The sequence below is a fragment of the Neovison vison genome, chromosome 7, assembly GCF_020171115.1.
Source record: "Neovison vison isolate M4711 chromosome 7, ASM_NN_V1, whole genome shotgun sequence".
NCBI lineage: Eukaryota > Metazoa > Chordata > Mammalia > Carnivora > Mustelidae > Neogale > Neogale vison.
This window is the reverse complement of record NC_058097.1, coordinates 165544649-165567000: the sequence shown is the minus strand read 5'-3', so window position 1 is coordinate 165567000 and position 22352 is coordinate 165544649. Positions and strand designations below refer to the sequence as shown.

General features: G+C 41.2%; 1 protein-coding gene across 2 annotated transcripts in view; it reads left to right on the top strand.

Annotated features, from left to right (window-relative positions):
* Nucleotides 1–22352, top strand: part of HPS5 (HPS5 biogenesis of lysosomal organelles complex 2 subunit 2) — a 48038-nt gene that overhangs the window by 2307 nt on the left and 23379 nt on the right. The window contains exons 1-9 of one of the 2 annotated variants that reach the window (XM_044258923.1): nt 2986–3022; nt 3737–3900; nt 9304–9414; nt 9582–9646; nt 10326–10518; nt 11583–11716; nt 15739–15951; nt 16447–16518; nt 21433–21521. In XM_044258923.1, coding sequence (XP_044114858.1) covers nt 3793–3900; nt 9304–9414; nt 9582–9646; nt 10326–10518; nt 11583–11716; nt 15739–15951; nt 16447–16518; nt 21433–21521 — 985 coding nt within the window. In that variant the 5' untranslated portion in view covers nt 2986–3022; nt 3737–3792. Of the gene's footprint in view, nt 1–2985; nt 3023–3736; nt 3901–9303; nt 9415–9581; nt 9647–10325; nt 10519–11582; nt 11717–15738; nt 15952–16446; nt 16519–21432; nt 21522–22352 lie in introns of those variants that run through there. The other variant, XM_044258922.1, reaches the window with a different exon arrangement.

The following is a 22352-nucleotide window of genomic DNA, read 5'->3' as shown; positions in this document are numbered from 1 at the left end:
AATAACACTTTTCAGATACGGAAGGGTTGATTTGGAAGAAGTAAATTTGATCCCTTAAACTGTAGAAGACACAATCAGAAATAATTAATAAAAGCTCTAAGTAATAAGATTTAAATATTAAAAGGAGAAAATTAGCACAAAGAAGTATAAATTTGGAGTTGGCTTACCACCCTCACCCTGCAACTTTTCTTGAGAACTGACATTGCTTTTACTGTTTCTTTTTCATTCTCATTTCCCATTAAATCTTTTTTTTTTTTTTTTAGAAAAACAGGAACTTACTAGGTTCTTTTTTACCTTATTAAATTACAACTTGTAGGACACTGAGATCAAGGCCAAATGGCTTATCTACCTCAGAGCTTAGGATAACAAACAGAAGAGATAGATACTGTGGGCCTGATGTCAGTCCTGTCTATCTTCTTTAGGATTTTATATTACGGTTTTGTTTTTTTCTTGTATCTTCAGTACTTCTCATTCCAAAGACTCTAAGCTACTACTTACAAATCGTTTGAGTCTTTCCTGCTCAGAAAGTAAAGAGAGGTTGGGGTGCCTGGGTGGCTCCGTTGGTTATATGTTGGAATCTTGATTTCAGCTCAGGTCATAACTTCAGGGGTTTGGGCTCGTGCCCCACCTCTACTGGCTCCTCACTCAGCAGGGACTCTGCTTGAAGAGCAGCAAATTAGTCTTTAAAAATCTTTAAAAAGTCTTTTAAAAAAAAGTCAAGAAAAGTTTTCTTTTCCACCAGATTTCTTGAATAATTGGAAGGCCTTATCTTTACTTCCTTACCACTCAACATTTTTCTCAAGTCTTTTGTTTTCTAGTGTGTGCCCACAACACTTCACAGAAATTGTGATTGCCTAACACCAAATCCTTCAGTTCCTTTCTGTTGCCTCTCAAAATTTCTTCAGGTTCCTTTGTTTGAAAGTCAAAAGCATTTCATACCTTGTGCTGAATTACTCTTCTGTTTTTATCTTTCATTACTCCATTTGTATCCTGTGTTTCAACCAAAGACTAAATGTATCTCCAAATGTATCTTCTATATTTTTGCTTATTGTTGCCGTTTTCCTTTTCCTTCTGATAAAATTCTGCTCAGCTCCAGTGCTATTCCCTTAGGAAGTTTTCTATGATTACTTTGTGGTTCCTCTGCCTCTTAATTCCAACATAGCACTTTGCTTCTCTCTCCCTTTTGAGGGGTATGTCCCTATTTATAAAGTGACTGATTCCTGGAATTATTTGTTTTGTTCCCACCATTGTGCCTCATATTCACCAAGAAGTCAATAAAATGAATGAGTAAAAAGAATGAGAGATTTTTCACAGGTCAGGAATTCTCAATTTTGTGGGGGAAGCATAAAGATTGTATTTATTTATTTTTAAAAAGAGTTTATTGATTGATTTGAGAGAGTGTGCAAAAAATTTATTTATTTATTGAGAGAGGAGGGAGGGGCAGAGGGAGAAGGAGAAGCAGACTCCCTGGTGAGCATAACATAGGGTTTGATCCCAGGACTCCAGGATCCTGACCTGAGCTGAAAGCACACCCTTAACTGACTGAGCCACCCATACAGTCTGAAGAATTTATTTTTAGTTAATCTCTACACTCAGAGCAAGGTTCGAACTCACAGCCCTGAGATCAGGAGTCACATACTGCACTGGCTGAGCCAGCCACACACCCTGGAATTCTCAAATATTTTGCATATGGGACTACTCAAGATTTGTTATTTTTTTTTGAACTACTATTCGCCTCGCAGAGATCAAGCTGTGTTAGGAACATTTTAACAAATAGGAAATAAGACTGTATTATGTCTATATAATAAAAAAAAATCATTTATGTGTGTTTTGCCACTGGGAAGGATGCTCCATGAAAGTTAGGATTTATTTTGTCTCCTGGACCTAGAACAGTGCACAGGTGGGTGCTGTTGTAACCTAACAAACTTTGAGTTCGCTCCTGTGAGTCACAGGTAGAAACTACATGAGGTAGAGTTGTTGCACAAAGGAGACTTTACTTGCAGCAAATAGGGAGATCATGGGGAATAACTTCCAAACTGTGACTCCCCAAGCAAGGATGAATGGGTTTCTTTTACTTAGGGTTAGGACGAATATATAGAGAGGGGAGCCTTGTAGTATGTAGAGACTGGCATAAGGTCGTGCATGCTCCTTAAGGAAATATGCTTATGCATACGTTGTATGTTAAACGTAAAGCAGGCTTGTGCTCCTCCGTGTGTGGAGATTTTAGTGTTCTACTGAGGTAAAGGTGACTGTGGGTTACTCCCTGGGTCACTGCATGGTTGCTCTGAAAAGGCCTGATTGCTGGGTTAAGCTCAAACTGGTCCGGACTGCCTGAGCGGGTGGAGCTCCTGTCCGGGCAACGGTTACTGCTTGAGGGGTAGTTTCAGTTTCTTTCCATCACGGGATGTTAGGCCCCTGGAGTTTTTTGCATGAGTTAAGAGATAAGCTAGAAAGCAGAGCTTAAGGAAAAATGTGGGACAAAGGTCAGTGGGGGAAAAAGCCAGTGAGAAGTAAAGGTCAGGTCCTAGGGTCTAGCTGGTGACACTATATACATATTTGATCAATAAGTGAGTGAGTAAATACATGTGGTTCTGGGGGAAAAAAATTTAAAAGTATAAGTAATTTAAAAACAAAAATAAATGGTTGTTTCTAAATTTTTCTGTACTGTTTGCTTTTCTTAATTTGGCATGTTACAAAAGACTTAGGAAAGTTAAAATTAATGGGTAAGAATTTTCTTGAATTTTACTTCTTTTTTGGAAGTTGGTGCAGTTTAACAAAAATACACATTTGAGAGTTGCAGAACAGGTAAACTCTTTTTTTTTTTTTTAAAGATTTTATTTATTTATTTGACAGAGAGAGTGAGCACAGGCAGATAGAGTGACAGGCAGAGGCAGAGGGAGAAGCAGGCTCCCTGCTGAGCAAGGAGCCCAATGTGGGACTCAATCCCAGGAGGCTGGGATCATGACCTGAGCTGAAGGCAGCTGCCTAACCAACTGAGCCACTCAGGCGTCCTGCAGAACAGGTAAACTCTTGCATTAGTTTACAGTGTCTTCATTGGGTATTTAGAATTTGCTGTTTTGTATTCTTATTCCTATTCATTTGTATTAGTTCTCTTGTTTAAAGCTCTTTTCTTTGAGTTTTTAATTCCCTGCACCTTACTTCCCACTTAGTAGATGCATTCGTTCATTCAGCAGATACTTACTGAGCCCCTGATGGTTTGGAGAAGAGTTCCAGAAGTCTCTTTCTTTGAAGCACTCTTTGAAGCCAAATTGTTGGCTGGTAACTATTGAGTTTGCTGATAGGGTTTATAGTTTGAAGCCTTTAGAGAACATTGCCTTTTAATGATAGACTTTGAAAGGCAGAAGACTTACAGCTTCAAAGTACAACCGAGGTTGCTATTTTACCAAAGAGGAGCTTGACCAGTTTCCATCTTAAATCCGACATTGCCTATCCTACCTACTCACACTGTGAGATAAACAGAGTGGGGTAGGATTAGGGAGGACCTTGACATTCTGGACTTGATTATCTGGGAGTTTCAAAATCAGGCAATGATACAGTACAAGGTGATGGTTCCATATAATATTATCTATGTGCTTTCTTTCCACTTAGGTGCTAAGTACCTCCAGAGTAGCGATCCTTGTCCCTTTCTCCCTTTCTCATGATTCTCTTTGTTCTCCCTATATCCATTAAATATATGCTGACTGAGCAAAGAGCTTCTTAAATTTTATTTTTGCAGGTTTTAATCAGGAGTACTTTTCCTGGCACTCAAGGTGGTCTCAACTTTCCAGCTAAATGGCTTTTGTGCCAGTGATACCAGAGTCCTACAGCCATGTTCTTGCAGAGTTTGAATCTCTGGATCCATTACTTTCAGCCCTGAGGCTGGACTCCAGTCGTCTAAAGGTGAATTTCTTGATCCTTTTATCAATTTCATGTTCATATTCATATATTTTGTGTGTTCTGCCCTCTAGTTTTTTATGTTTACTGGAATCTTGGGTATTCTTCCCTATGCTAGTAATATCTTACATACAAGTATCATGTTCTTAGCTCTTTTTTTTTTTAATACCTATTTTTTTAAAAGACTTTATTTATTTATTTGACAGAGATCACAAGCAGGCAGTGAGGCAGGCAGAGAGAGAGGGGAAAGCAGGCTCCCCTTGGAGCAGAGAGCCCGATGTGGGGCTCAATCCCAGGACCCTGGGATCATGACCCGAGCCGAAGGCAGAGGTTTTAACCCACTGAGCCACCCAGGTGCCCCCCTCTTTTTTTTTTTTTATTAGATTTTATTTATTTGCGAGAGAGCATGTGTGCATGTGCGTGAGCACAAGCTGGGGCTGAGGCAGAGGGAGGGGGTGAAGCAGACTCCCCACTGAGCAGGGAGCCTGATGCTCGGCTCAGTCCCAGGACCCTGGGACCATGAACTGAGCCAAAGGCAGATGCTTAACCGACTGAGACACCCAGGTGCCCCCGTAGCTCTTTCTAGATTTACTTTTGGAGCTATCATTTGAATTCTTTCCCATCCTTGAAAACCATGATATTGATTGCTGAATTTTTTTTCCTTCACGATAATCTTATTTTTTTCCCTCAGAAAATAATGTATTTGATTGAAAGTAAAATAGTATAGAGTATACCCTGTTGCATTTTAAGCAATGTGAACCATTGCAGTTGTACTAAGCTCATTCCAATAAAAGGAATTTGATGTACTCTCCATTTTAGGAAACAGAGCAGAAGCTATTAGCTCTGTGGGAAGAAGTATGTGTTCCCCTCAAACCCTGGGTTCTTCTGATAAACTCAGGAATGACATGGTGAAGAGCAAAATTTCATAATCATTTCCTAAGTAATTTCATTTTTATACTTATGCTCCCCCATCCAATTACTTTCTCAGCTCTAAGCAAAAGAATACAGCATAATAGGCAAAGTTGATGAGCAGCAGTTGTGAGGGTTGATTTCAGTTAGACTTTTTTAACCACAAGTTATAGGATGTCCTACTTGGTATAGCATGGCTTAACCAATAAGGGTGTTTATAACGCTGTTGGAAGTTAGTGTTTCTGCGTTTAGTGTAGTGGCCCAAGGATATCACTGAGGTACCGGGCTCTCCCATCTTTCCTGTTCCACTATCATCCATATATTGGTTTTTAGTCACAGTTGTAAGATAGGTGTCTAGGCTCTAGTCTTGATGTTTCCATTAGCATCTCAAGCAGGAAAGATGGGGCCATGGGCAAAGGCTCCCCCCCACCCCCCGCCACCCCAATTTATTATAGATTTTTTATTTTTAAATTTTATTACTATTTTTTCCATTATGGTAAGTATACTTTTTTTAAAGCAGTTTTTTTTTTTTTTTAAGATTTTATTTATTTATTTAACAGAGAGATCACAAGCAAGCAGAGAGGCAGGCAGAGAGAGAGAGGAGGAAGCAGGCTTGCCGCTGAGCAGAGAGCCGGATGCGGGCTCCATCCCAGGACCCTAAGATCATGACCTGAGCCGAAGGCAGAGGCTTTAGCCCACTGAGCTTTAACCCACTGTTTTTTTTTTTTTTAAGATTTTATTTATTTGAGAGAGGGAAAGATAGTGAGAGATAGCGCAGGAGCAGGGGAGAGAGGGAGAAGCAGGCTCCCCATTGAGCAGGGGGACCAGGACCCTGAGATCATGACCCTGAGATCCCAGGACCCTGAGATCACGACCGGAGCCAAACGCAGACTCTTAACTGACTGAGCCGCCCAGGTGCCCCATGATGAGTGTACTTTTAATCTTCATTTCCTATTTTCCCCATTCGCCCACCCAGCTCCCCCCTGGTAACCATCAGTTTGTTCTCTCTCATTAAGATTGTCTTTCTTGGGGTACCTGGGTGGCTCAGTTGGTTAAACGTCCCACTCTCAGTTTCGGCTCAGGTCATGATTTCAGAGTTGTGGGATCCAGGTTCCCACTGGGCTCCATGCTGAACGTAGAGCCTGCTTGGGATGTTTTCTCTCCCTTTCCCCCTGCTCCCCTCCCCCACCTGTAAAAAAAAAAAGAGAGAGAGAGAGAGAGAGTCTGTTTCTTGGTTTGTTTCTCTAGCTCTTTTTTCTTTTTTCCTTTGCTTGCTTGTTTTGCTTCTTAATTCCATGTGAGTGAGATCATATGGCATTTTATCTTTCTCTGATTTACTTCATTTAGCATTATATCCTCTAGCTCCATCCATGTTAGTGCAAATGGCAAGATTTCATTCTTTTCCTATGGCTGAATAATACTCCGTTGTAGATATATACCGCGTCTTTATTCATTCATCTGTCGATGGACACTTGGGCTGCTTCCATAGTTTGGCTGTTGTGATAATGCTCCAGTAAATATAGGGTGGTGTATCCCTCTGAATTAGGGTTTTTAAATTTTTTTTAAAAAGATTTTATTTATTTATTTGAGAGAGAGAAAGAGAACATGCACAGAGGGAGAGGGAGAAGCAGACTCCCCGCTGAGCAGAGAGCCCGATGTGTGGCTCAGTCCTGGGACCTCAAGATCACAACCCAAGCTGAAGGCAGGTGCTTAACCGACTGAGCCACTCAGGCACCCTTGTCGTAACTCTTCTTCTTCTTCTTCTTCTTCTTTTTTTTTTTTTAAAGATTTTATTTATTTATTTGACAGGCAGAGATCACAAGTAGGCAGAGAGGCAGGCGGGGGGGTGTGTGGGAACAGGCTTCCCGCTGAGCAGAGAACCTTGATGTGGGACTCGATCCCAGGACCCCGAGATCATGACCTGAGCTGAAGGCAGCGGCTTAACCCACTGAGCCACCCAGGCGCCCATAACTCTTCTTTAAGTGTTTCACATTTAAAGATGTAAAGGCATCTCGCCCTGGACCTCTGTTTGTTGGGAGTGTTTTGATTACTGTTTCAGTTTTCATTGCTGTTAATTTGTCTGTTCAAATTTTCTATTTTTTTTCCTGGTTTAGTTTTGGGAGATTATATCTCTAGGAACTTACCCATTTCTTTTAAGTTGTTCAGTGTGTTGGCATATAGGTTTTCATAAATACTCTGTTATAATTTATTTCTGTGATGTTACTTCTCCTCTTGGATTAGTGATTTCCTTTATTTGGGTCCTCTCTCTGTTTTTGTTTGTTTGTTTGTTTTAAGTGAGTCTGGCTGTATGTTTATCTATTTTGTTGATCTTTTCAGAGAACCAGCTCCTGGTTTCACTGATCTATTGTATTTTTTTAGTTCCTATGTCATTTTCTTCTGCCCTAATCTTTATTATTTCCTTCCTTTTGCTTGGTTTGGGTTTTATCCTTCTTTTTCTAGCTCTTTTAGGTGTGCAGTTAGGTTGTTTGAGATTTTTCTTGCTTCTTGATGTAGGCCTATATTGCTATAAACTTCCCTCTTAGAACTACTTTTGTTGTATACCAAAGATTTTGGACTGTTGTTTTCTTTTCTTCTCTCTCTCTTTTTTTAAAAGATTTTATTTATTTGACAGAGAGACACAGCGAGAGAGGGAACACAAGTTGGGGAATGGGAAAGGGAGAAGCAGGCTTCCTGCTGAGCAGGGAGCCCAATGCCAGCTTGATTCCAGGACTCTGGGATCATGACCTGAATCGAAGGCAGATGCTTAACGTCTGAGCCACCCAGCTACCCCTTGGACTGTTGTTTTCATTTTTATTTGCTTCCGTGTAATTTTTTATCTTCTTTGATTTCTTGGTTGATCCATTCATTGATTAGTAGCATATTATTTAATCTCCACGTATTTGTAGTCTTTCCAATATTTTTCTTGTGTTCGATATCTTTTTTTTTTTTTTTAAAGATTTTATTTGTTTATTTGACAGACAGAGATCACAAGTAGACAGAGAGGCAGGCAGAGAGAGAGAGAGGGAAGCAGGCTCCCCACTGAGCAGAGAGCCCAACGCGGGACTCGATCCCAGGACCCTGGGATCACGACCCGAGCCGAAGGCAGCGGCCCAACCCACTGAGCCACCCAGGCGCCCACAGTCTCCAGAGCAGATCACACATTAGGCCACAAAACAAGTCTCAACAAATTAAAACAAAATCAAAGTCCTACCATGCACCTCTTCTGACCACAACGAGATTTCTAATTTCATAGTATTGTGGTCAGAAGAGGTGCATGGTAGGACTTTGATTTTGTTTTAATTTGTTGAGACTTGTTTTGTGGCCTAATGTGTGATCTGCTCTGGAGACTGTACCATGTGCACAGTGTGTATCCTGTTGTTTTAGGGTGGACTGTTCTGAGCATGTTAAAGTCATCTGGTCCAGTGTGTCTTTCAAAGCCTCTGTTTTCTTGTTGATTTTCTGTTTGGATGATTTGTCCATTAATGGGAATGGGTATTCAAATTCCCTACTATGATTGTATCATTATCCATTGTTTCCTGAAGGCTTTGTTTTCTTCACTCTATCTTTTACCTAGTAAGGTATACCTTTCTAAGAAACCCTAGCAGGCTGGATTTTAGTCACATACCTCCCCCTAGCTTCAAGAGAGACTGGGTAATGGGGCACCTGGGTGGCTCAGTCCGTTAAGCATCTGCCTTTAGCTGGGGTCCTGATCTCAGGGTCTGGGTTTGAGCTCCACGTCGGGCTCCCTGCTTCTCTCTCTCCCTCTGCCTGTCTGTGCTCTCGCTTGCTCTCTCTCAAATAAATAAATAAAATCTTTAAAAAAAAAAAAAAAAGACAGCTTGGGTAAATGCATATTTAGATTTTCCAGCTTCTGTGGTGGAAAGCAAGGTTGAGAGATTTGGGAGTGTCTGTTCATAAGGCAAGCAGCAAATTTTGTCACAGGGTATTATTGGGTACAGTATGACCACTATTTTCTCTGGTGGATAAGGAAAGGGATCATTAAGCTGAGGGCTGGGGAAGACATAATTGACCTGCATCTGTGTCCTCCACAGGCCTACTTGTACTAAAAGCTATGGGTAGTTTGAGAGCTAATTATGTAGACTAGAAATGATTCACATTGAGTAAATGGTTATAGCATTTGCTTTATCCCCTGGAGACTTACTTATCTTTCATCTTTGTGGTCAGCATTGGAATGACCTAGCCAAATTAAGCAAAAGATAAATGGTCTTATAACTGGATTTTGCTAAGAGAAAATTACTCATTTGTACAATTGAGCCTATTCAGTCATTTTGAGATTCAGTTAAACATTTAAAACCAAAATGTTCTCTATGTTTCACTATACTAGAATGAAAGGGTAATTGGCATTATGTGGTGTCTAGCTGGGCAGGGAGTAGGGTGGGGGGAGGAACCTGCTACACAGATCCTTCGTATTTGTTTCCTGCAGTTAATTTGGTTATGTGACTTTGATGATCTCTTGCTTGTCTGTTTACATGTTTTTAGTGCACGAGCATAGCTGTTTCTCGGAAATGGTTGGCTTTGGGCAGTTCAGGAGGAGGACTCAATCTCATTCAGAAGGAAGGCTGGAAGCACAGGCTCTTTCTTTCACACAGGGTAAGATTAAGGGTAGTCCTGTCATACCATTTGGAATATCTTTTGTAAGTTCCAGTTTCTCTGTTATGAATAATCATTTGGAGTCAAAGAGGAGTGTAAATCTTGAGATTTAAAAGTAAAAAATTAACCTTATTAAGAAGCCTAGTGTTCTTCCTTTTGTGTTATAGGAAGGTGCAATTTCTCAGGTTGCCTGTTGTTTACACGATGATGATTATGTTGCTGTAGCTACCAGGTGAGAAACTGCTTTAAAATAATGTGATCTTTTCTAAATACATTTAATTTAATTTTACATTGTGTATTTTACATTTTGTATTTTATATTTTATTGAGAGTGAGCACTCAAGCCAACAGAGAGAGAGAGAGAATCCTAAGCAGGCTCTCTGCTGAGTTTGGAGCTTAATGCCATGCAGGGGCTCCATCTATGACCCTGAGACCATGACCTGAGCCCAAATCAAGAGTCAGACACTTAACTGATTGAGCCACCCAGAAGGCCCTCTAAATAGAGTTTAAATTGACAGATGTAGTTTTGTGTTTGTTAGTGTAGCCAGCCATCCTGGTTTGCCTATGACTGTCCGAGTTTTAACACTGAAAGTCTTGTGTCCTAAGGAAATCTTTCAGTTTCTAGCAAACCAGGACAGACAGTTGGTCACTGTGGGTTATGGAAAATGTCAGTATGTGGCAACAACATTTCAGTGACCTTAAAAGAGTAAGGTAACTGAGATAATTTAGAACATCTAAGTTCTCTTGTACTGGATTGGTGGATTAAAGCAAGGAAATTAGTACCTTGACTTTCTACTTCCTCTTTTTTGAAGAGCAGGAGTTTGCATGTATATTTTATATAATTGGTACTATGATACAAAGAAATTGCACCTTTTTCACCATTGTCTGCTTCTGTGATTCATTTTCTTGCAGTCAAGGTCTCGTAGTTGTTTGGGAATTAAATCAGGAGCGTCGTGGGAAACCAGAACGAATTTATGTGTCTTCAGAGCACAAAGGCCGAAAAGTTACAGCTCTCTGTTGGGACACAGCTATTCTTAGAGTTTTTGTAGGTGATCATATGGGGAAAGTTTCTGCCATCAAACTTAACACTTCTAAACAAGCAAAGGTAAGAAACAGTCCAGTTCCTTGTGTATGTGGGTGAGATATAAGATACTGTCTTATAGAATTTCAGTTGAATGACACAATTTTATCTACTATATTTCTTTGGGGACTGATCTAGAGCCCAAGCTATTAATTTTGAGGAGACTTGTTTTGTGTGTAGTACATATAGTAGCCTGATTCAACTTGATACGTTATTAAGGGTGGCTTTTGTGAGCTGACTTCAGTAATATGCACATTGTCTATTACAGTACTCTGTAATTCACCTGTATGATGCACTTAAATTAAGCATTAATACTAGGCTATTAATAAAGATAAGATTCTTCTCTTTTTTTGTTTTTTTTTTTGAGAGAGAAAGAGAGGATGAAAGGGGGCAGGGACAGAGAGTGACTCTTTCTTTTTTTTTTTTTCCCCTAAAGATTTTATTTATTTATTTGACAGAGAGAAATCACAAGTAGATGGAGAGGCAGGCAGAGAGAGAGAGGGAAGCAGGCTCCCTGCTGAGCAGAGAGCCTGATGCGGGGCTCAATCCCAGGACCCTGGGATCATGAACCGAGCCGAAGGCAGAGGCTTAACCCACTGAGACACCCAGGCGCCCCCCCCTTCCACTTTTTTTTTTTTTTTAAGATTTTATTTATTTGACAGAGATCACAAGTAGGCAGAGAGGTGGCAGAGAGAGAGATTCCTAACATATTTTTGATCCCCAAAGCATTTGGAACCTTACAGGTGCTATAGCCCTAATTTGTCTTTTTTTCCAAAGGAAGAAGTACTGTTTTCTGTGTGACAAAGTTCTGTCACGTGTTCCAAAACTTGCTTTATCTTTTTCGTTCCAGTTTCTAAGATTAGATAACCAGAAACAGAGCCTTAAGAGTTGTCTTCTACGGTTATGTAACCAAGTATGTCACAGCTTTTAAATAAGTGGAACTTCGATATCCTAATAGGCAAATTAAATTTTGGCCCATTTGAAATTTGTTTTTTTGCTATCCAGTTATTTTCACTTAAAAGGTAAAGAGAAGGAGATTATACAGGTATGTAAAGATGAGTCTTCTTTCCTTGTCATGTCTCTTCTAGGCAGCTGCTGCGTTTGTGATGTTTCCTGTCCAGACAATAACAACGGTTGACTCCTGTATTGTGCAGTTGGATTATTTGGACGGAAGACTCCTTATATCTTCACTTACTCGGTCGTTCTTGTGTGACACTGAGAGGTATATTGGCCAACCATGAGTCATAGGTGATGCGGAGTTCTGGAGCTCTCAGAGACTCAGATGTCATCTAGCCCAAACCCCTTTGTTCAGTAATACAGATGTTGAGGAGGAACCAGCTGTGTGCAAGCTGATGTTAGAGAACAGGAGAGACAGGAGACAGAGACAGTCCAGTGGGTAATTGAGACAGATGTTCAGTTAACTCCGTGAAGGGTGGTCACAGTGCCATGAGGGGAGGCCCAGCAAAGGCCTGTTTCAGTATGGGGGCTCAGGTAGTCTTCCTTGATTGAATTTGTTGTTGTTTAGAGTTAGATATTATATATATAATAGCATTATACTGATTGGGTGAAGAATAATTAAGAACTTTGTGATGCTGACATATTTTACCAAAATCTCCAGGGTGGAGGCAAAGGTTCAGTGAATGGCGAAGGAGTGTGTTAGAGGTAGCTGTGAAACACCAGAGCCAAACAGGAAACAGCTTGGAATAAATATTGCGTACGCCTGTGCTGAAGTTCCTCAGCCATTCTCCCTGCAGGGAAATTTTAACTCCTGATTCTATTTTCCCAGTACCATATTCTCCAGGACCAGCCACCCTTTTGAATATTTATTAAGGAAAATTTTGAGCCTATATGAAAGAGAATTTTATATTGAAGCCCTGTGAACCCACCAGGCAGCTTCACTAATTTTGATGATGATTTTTGGTAGGCTGAATTTGGAGTAAGAGGAGAAGGAAGGGGTGTTCTAGCAGGGAGGAGCAGCCTCTTGGGGAAGAGTGGAAAGAGTTAGGCATATTTTAAAACCTGCCAGCCTGGCTTAAGTAGGGCAGTTGGGGAAGATCAGGTTAGTAAATTAGCACCATAGTGAGAGCAGCAGCCTTAAATGTCACATAATTAAGTGGGTTCTCAGGTCATTTTAAGAAGTTGTGCATATAGAATGTCAGGGTTTGAAAATTGATTTCCTTAGAACTATTCAGGCTTGGAAAGTCTTTATGTATTTCTAGGAGTTCATATATCTCAATTAGAAGGCAGCTATTCTAGAAACCAGGAGATTATTACAAAAGGTTTGAAGGAAGGTCTGCAGAGTCAGGGATGGTAGAGGGAAGGTTGGGCAGAAGGTATACTTTGTATTTATTTTCTGGGCTGGGAAAGGCACATGGAAAGGAGGCCAGTTACAACAGGTAGCAGGTGTCTGAGATCAGAGAACCTAGCTGGACAGCACAGAGGCAAGGCCTTGAGATGCACATGGTCAGTTTACATGAGTTTGTGGGAAGGAGGATGTACTTGGTTCTGACTTGTCTTAGACTATAGCTCAGTGATGAAGTTAGACTTGGAGAATTGGGAGATCATCTAGTTGGCACCCTTTCATTCTTACAGATCAGAAAGCCTAGGCATCCCAAGTGATGGAGCATGCCTGATATCACTGTGCTAGGAAGAGGCAGGCAAGACTAGAACCTTTCTGACTCGATTCTCTGCCTCTGCTCTTACCTCACAGTTCCCCCAAAACAACCTTGACATTGGACCTTTGGCCATTAACTCCACACTTGAGATTTTGGTAAAGTATTTATTAGCTTCATCAAGTTCCTAACTATTCTCTAGATTTTCAAGTTTACCAAGGGACCCAATATAGAAAGATATATGATAAGCCTTTTAAAATAAAGAGCTAAATAAGTAGAGGCTTATTTTTCCTTCTGTGCAGTAGAGTAGCTCATCATCATTTTCCCATTCACAGGGGCGTGGCTAGAGTTGGTTATGAGAATAGCATAGATTCTGCTGTTAGAATAACATGTTAAAGAAATGCCCACTTCCTGTTCATTGGAATTCAGTTTGGGAGGATATGGATAGTACAATAATTTTAAAAATACACTTATATTTAAAATTTTTTGTTTCAACCTATATTCCCTCCCAACAAACAGCACTTTTTTTTTTTAAGATTTTATTTATTTATTTGACAGAGAGAGATCACAGGTAGGCAGAGAGTCAGGCAGAGAGAGAGGAGGAAGCAGGCTCCCTGCTGAACAGAGAGCCTGATGCGGGGCTCGATCCCAGGACCCTGGGATCATGACCTGAGCCAAAGGCAGAGGCTTTAACCCACTGAGCCACCCAGGCGCCCCCACCCCTTTTTCTTTTAAATAGGCTCTACACCCTGCATGGAGCCCAAGGCAGGGCTTGAACTCTTGACCCTAAGATCAAGACCTTAGCTGAGATCAAGAGTCGGATGCTTAACCGACTGAGACATCCAGGCACCCCAACATTTTTTTTCAAATGGGGCTCTTAATAACTAATTGAAGTGATAGATACAAATTTTCTTCTCCTGCCAGCCACTCGCTATTTTCTGGTAGTATTGTTGATGAGCAAGGTGGATCCCAGGAAGGAATAAAAAAAATAGAAACAAAGAACTATAGGGTACAGGGGAGAGAACATTGACTAATGGAGTCTGACAGTATGATTTCAAATTCTGGTTCTACCACTTTTTAAGCCTTGCTAAATATTGGTTTCCCCATCCAGAACATAGAGATAGTTCTAAGGATTAACTAAGGTAATGTATATGAATTACTTAGCCTTGTGCCTGTTACATATTGTTTGAAAACGTAGAAAGCAAGGTTAATGAGCATATGAGTAAGAATGAGTTGCCTTTATTTGTTCACTCAGCAAACATTCATGGCCTTCTTCTGGACCCTTAGTACTGTATTAAGCCACAAGGTTGTAACATAAGCAAGAAATAGATTTTATTTCCCAAATAACATAAGTAATAAATCCCTAGCTTCTTAGATTGCTCTGTATGCGTTTTGAGGCACTTTTTACATCATGATCTCATGGTATGTACCGTTCTTACAGTTTTTCATAGTACGCAGGTACACTATGAGGTTATGTTTGATTCACGAAACAAATAAGTACAGGGATATTTATTGAATTATATCTAAAATCACCTTGTAAGTTCACACTACAGAGCATATTAGATCATTCTCTAATAGAAGAGTTTGAGTATATGGAACATTGCAATGCGTGATCAGTGCTTTCTGTAGGCCAGATGCTGTGCCTTGAAATTCAACTAAAGAAGAGTAAGAAATGGCTTTTGTCCTAAAGAAGGTCATAATCTGTTGTTCTGATATACACAATTGCCATATGTAATGTGGTAAGCACCCAGGGAAGCATGTAAGTCAGCTTATGGGCATCAAGGAAGTCTCTCAGGGGAAGAATGGTATAATGAAGTCCTGGAGAAGAAGTAAAGCAGATTTTAGGAAGAGACCTCTTCAGGTTGTCACCTTCCGTGTTCTCAGGCAGTATACTGAGCTCTTCTATTTAGTTCATGTACTCGTCAAGAAATCGAATGTTCAAGGTTGCCATGTTTCAGAAGGACTTGGCCTTTTGAAGAAAGAATGAGGAGTTTCCTGGGTGTCGGTAGTGGGGACGGCTGCAAAACAGGGTGGGAGACGTAGCTTAGCAACTCCCATGGGGAGTCCACCTTTTACAAGGTGATTAGGGATGGATTTTTTTTTTAAAGATTTTATTTATTTATTTGACAGAGAGCACAAGTAGGCAAAGAGGTAGGCAGAGAGAGAGAGAGGAGGAAGCAGGCTCCCTGCTGAGCAGAGAGCCCGATGCGGGACTCGATCCCAGGACCCTGAGATCATGACCTGAGCCGAAGGCAGCGGCTTAACCCACTGAGCCACCCAGGCGCCCAGGGATGGATTTTTTAAAAATAACTTCTCAGTAAGATTTAAGGATGTATGAAATGGTTGGCTGGCACTCATTTTGTAGATTTGAAAGAGGACTTCAGATAGAATTGTGAGCCCTTATTCTGTGGATAATAAACTGATTACCAATGTGACTTTGCTTCCTGTTGTAGAAATAGTTAATGACAGGTCAAAGCTAGAGCCCTGTTTTGACCTTTTCAAGGTGCTGCTCTTTCCAGTATACTGCTACTATGAATATAGAGGACATTATGGCCATGCTTCTTTGTAGTGCCATTGTTTTTAAGGGTTTTTTTATGAGTAAACTTGCTTTCTTTTCCTTTTTGGGAATCAGAGAAAAATTTTGGAGAATTGGAAGCAAGGACAGAGATGGAGAATATGGAGCTTGTTTCTTCCCTGGAAGATGTTCTGCGGGCCAGCAACCCCTAATATATTGTGCTCGCCCTGGCTCCAGGATGTGGGAAGTGAACTTCGATGGGGAAGTTATAAGTACACATCAGTTTAAGAAACTCCTCTCATCACCACCTCTCCCTGTGATTACCCTAAGGTAATGATTTGTGTGGCTGGTAGGGACTATTTGAGGAACTTACGTGCAGGAGTTGGGTTGAAATCTCTGATGTTTTAGATTAATCTAGAATAAAATCTAGTTAAAAAATTTTATTATGCCTTCTAAGAGTGAAGTAGAATTTTTTTTTTGGGGGGGGATAGAGATCACAAGTAGGCAGAGAGGCAAGCAGAGAGGAAGGGAAGCAGGCTCCCCGCTGAGCAGAGAGCCCGATACGGGGTACGATCCCAGGATCCTGGGATCATGACCTGAGCCGAAGGCAGAGGCTTTAAACCACTGAGTCACCCAGGTGCCCCTGAAGTAGAATTTTTATTAAAGATTTAGAGAAACCAAAAAGTCCTTAATCAGTTATCTTTGGTATAATTGAAGTAGATTGAATAAAGGTAGATGAATTAGATGCAGCAAAACTTTTCTTATGTAGGGAACAAGATACTTTTATGTTGCGATTCAATCATTAACAGACTGTTTACTTCCTAGATCAGATCCTCAGTATGATCATACAGTTGGGTCCTCCCAATCTTTGTCTTTCCCCAGACTCTTGCACGTTAGGTAAGTTTCTCTTTTTGAGCTTTCAAAAATAAAATAATAATAATGAACACTTTTTCTCTTTGCTGTATGTTTAAGGTGGTTAGCTTTTTTTTTTTTTTTTTTTTTTTAAGATTTTATTTATTTGAGAGTTTAAGAGAAAGTGAGGGAGAGAGAGAGTACCAACCAGGGGGAGAGACAGAGGGAGAAGCAGACTCCCCACTGAGTAGGGAGCTGACGCATGGCTCCATCCCAGGACCCCAGGATTGTGACCTGAGCCAAAGGCAGACAGTTAACTGACTGAGCCATCCAGGCACCCTGGCAGTTAGCTTTCCTTCCTTCTTTTCTTTTTTTTTTTTTAAAGAGTTTTATTTATTTACTTGACATACAGAGATCACAAGTAGACAGAGAGGCAGGCAAAGAGAGAGAGGGAAGCAGGCTTCCTACTGAGCAGGGAACCTGACGAGGGGCTCAATCCCAGGACCCCGGGATCATGACCTGTGTCAAAGGCAGAGGCTTAATCCATTGAGCCACCCAGGGACCCGGCAGTTAGCTTTTTAAAAGGTTTTTGGATTTAGCTGTTTTTGAGAATTTAGGAAATGCCTGTCTTACATGAAGTGTTCTAAGAGGAATAAAAAGATCATGGCTATATGTTGCTTTTTTTTGGGTTGTGAATTGATCTCAACCAGTTGGACAGTCTGTAATTACCAGGGAACTTCTGATAATTAGAGCTATGAACTATCAATACTCTTTCTTTCATAATCTCTCCTTTCTGCTGGGAGGTTACAATGAAAGCAAGTCTCAGACTGAAGTCAGCCACACATAGATATGTTTCTTAGCAGGTAGGCACAAACCTAATTATAGAATTTTTTCTTCTAAGCTTGGTAAACTTTCAGCTCTGTGTCCTTTAGGTGCTCTGACAAGTTAGTACCTTGCATGAAAGATCTGCTTGAGGCTTGTTCAGCCATATTCTAACTTTTTTTTTTTAAGAGTTTATTTCTCTTTTTGGGGGGGGTAGAGCACAGGGGGAGAGTGCCAGGGAGAAGCAGGAACCCCTGCTGAGCAGAGAGCCGGATGTGGGCCTCAATCCCAGGACCCTGAGATCCTGACCCGAGCTGAAGGCAGATGCTTAACTGATTGAGCCACCTGTGTGCCCCACATTCAGCCATATTCTAACACTGGGGCTCAGCCAGCCTTCCAGTTGGATTAGGTGCGAAAGTCCACTAAGTGGCAGCACAGAGTGCCACTAAAGGCTGGGTTTCCTGAGTCTTACACCTTGTTCTGCCACTGTTACGATTTCCACCCAGTCTGTGTGTCTTGAACTCATTTCATCGATGGATATTATTTCTAATATCCCTTAGGTTAATGCATAAGATCTCTAATGCAGATTCAGAGAATGTTATTTAGAGGTTGTTGTAGAATAGTCTGATTGAGTTCTTTCATCAAAGGCTAACTAACTGCTCTTAGAATGTGATTTAAAAAAATCCTCTTGAAATATTAACTAATTGCCCCTGTTGTACGTATATTCACATTGCCTACATTGGTATATTTAAAATTAAATTGTAAACAGTTTAACATACTCCTAATTCACCCTGAAAATTACTGAGAAAAGATGACTGTTTGCTCATGATTGGATAAAGCATATTAAAAACTCTTCCTGGGGCTCCTGGGTGGCTCAGTTGGTTGGGTGTCTTGCCTTCTGCTCGGGTCATGATCCCAGGGTCCTGGGATTGAGCTGAACATAGGGCTCGCTGCTCAGCACGGATCTTACTTCTCCCTGTCCCTCTGCCTGCCACTCTGCCTACTTGTGCTCTCTCTCTGTCAGATAAATAAAATCTTGTAAAAAGACCAAAAAAATTCCTCTTCCTTTATGGCACCTATTATGACTTATAATTACATATTCATACAACATTTATGCTTGTTTTACTCTTAGTAAGTGCTGTGTGTCTGTTTTGTTCATTATATTATTCTCAGTGCTTGGCCTAGCCTCTGGCACATGACAGACGTGGGCGGACTGTGGTGTGATTGGTGAGGAAGCCCTTTACCCAAGAGTATGTTTTCTAACGGCAAGGCCACAGTCGCTCGGTCCTCCTGGTAGAGTTGTTACTTGAGTTAAGCTATTTAAAGCTCCTATTACAGTCTCTGCCATAGCATACAAAGCCCTTGATGATATGGCTCTGCCTACTGCTCAGTTTAAGTAATAATTAATGCTGGTTTGAAGCCTCTGCTGACTCCTCCAGCAGGATGAGATTAGACACTTATTCCCAGGCACTATGGTCACACCTTGTTGATTCCTCTGTCACCACTGCTTTCACTGTACCATGAATATCAATCCCAGCACCAGATTGTCAACTCCTTTGCTCTGGGCTTGATCTTAAGCACACAGAAGGCTCTCAAATAACAGCTCAGTTAAAGAAGTCAGTGTTTTTTTTTGTTTTTTTTTTTGTTTGTTTGTTTTTAAATTTTTTTAGATTTTATTTATTTATTTGACAGAGAGAGATCACAAGTAGACGGAGAGGCAGGCAGAGAGAGAGAGGGGGAAGCAGGCCCCCTGCTGAGCACAGAGCCCGATGTGGAACTCGATCCCAGGACCCTGAGATGATGACCCGAGCCGAAGGCAGCGGCTTAACTCACTGAGCCACCCAGGCGCCCCAGTGTTTTTTTTTTAACATGAGTAGAAAGGCTCTTTGTTTCTGTTTCTTTTTTTTCCCTACCTATACACTTATGTCCAGTGGTGACCTTTACTATTACACCCACAAATCCCAAAGGAAGCAAATTTATATACTTTGTTTTCTTTGTGGTAAACAGTGTTACTTTCCCTTCCTTGGCCTTGCAGTGCTCTTAGGCTGTGTCCTAGTCTGTTTATTATCAGTGAAAGGACAAGGGGATAAGTGACGTGTAAATTGCAAAGTATCAGCTCTTACCTAAGCTCCCCTCCTAAGATTTCCTAATGAAGCTGAGTATGAAAGCTTAGTGTCAAAATCACTTTGTTTTTCTACTCAGCGATCCTTTGGCTTCTTATTTTTTTTCTTCTTTGGCTCCTGAAGGTAACCTTCTGGTTTTTCTTCCTTTAGATTAGCATTCTGACCATTTCTTCTGTCTTTGTGTCAAATATTACTTTCTCATAGGGACAGTGACCTGGTCTTATATTGACAAAATGATTAATATTTGTGTGAGGATCCAGTTCCTATTAAATATCACTCCTGGTGTTTCATAGCCACATAGTACCATTTTTAGTACTCTTGGGAGTATAAATTTTAAAAAGGTCCCTGCTTGTTTTTCTTCTAATTTATTTATTTATTAGTGTTAATGTACAAGCACAAGTTGGGAGGAGGGGCAGAGGGGGAGAGAATCTCAAGCAGGACACTCCCCCACCTCCCTGCTGAGCATGGTGTGTTACACAGGGCTCGATTTCATGACCTGAGATCATAATCTGAGCCAAAATCAAGTGGCTTAACTAAGTGAGCCACCCAGGCACCTCCGTGTTCCTGATCTTAAGATTATAGTTTGTTGGAGATGTGGTATTTCGACACAAAGTGAGGGTTGCAGCAGTACAGTACATGACTAAGTGCCATATGGACACGAGTGATAGGAAATAGGGTGAGCACAGGAGGAGGAGCGGTTGCCGTGGGCTCTTGGAGGATCCCAGAGGGGAGTAGCATTTCTGTGATCCTTGGGAGGCGGCTGGAGTGAGCATTATAAGCTGGGATGCCCTGACTGAGGGGGAAGAAGCAGAGAGGACCCATTGGTATCTGAGAAACAGTAGCAGCCTTGAGAAAGACTATACAAGTAAAGACAAGCAAAGGGGTATGCGAAGAGGTGAGCAGAGATGGAGAGTACAAGAGGACTGGAAAAACTGGCCCAGGAAAGTACAGTGTCCCAGAGTCCAGGGAGGTGAGATTGAGGAAGGAAGGAATAATCAGCAGGGCTGGCCCCTACTTGAGCATCAAGAAGAAAGAAAATAAGGAAGGGTCATTTGGTTTGGCACTTAGGAAATTTATGACTTTATGAAAATGCAGTTATGTGAAGTAGTCCAGATTCTGGGTAATAGTTGGTGGATGGGTCACTGAGGATAAATGAGGGAAGAAGTAGGATTCTGTGAGGTGTAGAGAAAAAAGTCCAGCTCTTGTAGCCAGACTGTCCTTGGGCGTATTATTTCATCTCTCCAAATTTCAGGTTTTTTGTTTTTATAAAATAGGGAAAAGCACATCTGTCTTGGTGAGTGTCTGCAAGCTACGATAATATAGATACTTTGGTAAAGCTCCTGGCAGATGGTTGATGAGTTTTTAACCTTTTATTGCCTGCACACAACTAAGGGCATCAAAATATTACCATCCCCGTATGTGACTCACTAGAGCAGTGATTTGTGGTGGTGTGTTGTCTGTTTTAAATGTGCCCTTTTCATACCAGTGATGGGAAATTTAGATGCTTTAACAAACATTAAGTGAAATACCAACCTTTTCTTGTTTTAGAAGGTTTTAAGTGTGTGTATCTAAATTTTTCCCAGTTTGGTGCCATATTATGCTGTTTTTTAAAGGACTCTTGTTAGGTGTTATGACTTGACTAACTGCATCACTGTTGTGTTTTCTTTTCTTATTTTCTTTCTTTTTTTTTTTTTTTAAAGTGTTTTAATTATTTATTTGACAGAGAGATTGACAGCCAGAGAGGGAACACAAGGAGGGGCAGTGGGAGAGGGAGAAGCAGGCTTCCCGCAGAGCAGCGAGCCCGATGTGGGACTTGATCTCAGGACCCTGGGATCAGGACCTGAGCCAAAGGCAGACACCTAATGACTGAGCCACCCAGGCACCCCTGTTGTGTCTTCTTTCTGCAATCTTCCTTTAATATCTGATGTGAGGATCTGAATTCAGGGAATTAGATCATAAATTTCTGTATCCAAGCAAACTAGAATTCTCTTAACTTCTTCCTTTTCTTTTGTAGTGAGCACTGTGTGCTGACTTGGACAGAAAGAGGAATTTATGTTTTCCTTCCTCAGAATGTTCAAGTTCTTCTCTGGAGTGAAGTCAAGGGTAATTACATTTTTCTTCCTTATGTAATTTGTTTTATTTTATTTTTAAATATTTTATTTACTTATTTGAGAGAAAGACTATGAGTGGGGTGAGGGGCAAGGGGAGAAGGCTCTCCACTGAGCAGGAAGCCAGACTGAAACACCCAGGTGTACCTTTCCTTAGGTAAATTTTAATATCTTGCTTGTGAACGATTTAGCGATCTTTTTTTTTTTTTTTTAAGATTTTTTATTTATTTATCTGACAGAGAGAGATCACAAGTAGGCAGAGAGGCAGGCAGAGAGAGAGGAGGAAGCAGGCTCCCTGCTGAGCAGAGAGCCTGATGCGGGACTCGATCCCAGGACCCTGAGATCATGACCTGAGCCGAAGGCAGCGGCTCAACCCACTGAGCCTCCCAGGCGCCCCAAGATTCAGCGATCTTAAGAGAATTCTCTTGGAGTGTGAAAAGTAGAAAAATAGACTGAGGTGGTGTTTCTCCTAAAGATTAATGTCAGGGGGTGGCTCAGTGGGTTAAAGCCTCTGCCTTCGGCTCAGATCATGATCCCAAGGTCCTGGGATCGAGCCCTGCATTGGGCTCTGTGCTCAGCAGGGAGCCTGCTTCCCTTCCTCTCTCTGCCTGCCTCTCTGCCCACTTGTGATCTCTGTCTGTCAAATAAATAAATAAAAATCTTTTAAAAAAAATAATAAAAAAAAAGATTAATGTCAGGGGTGCCTGGATGGCTCAGTCAGTTAAGCATCTGCCTTGGGCTCAGTTCATGATCCCAGAGTCCCAAGATGAAGCCCCATGTCAGGCTCCCTACACAGTGGGGAGTCTGCTTCTCCCTCTAGCGCTCA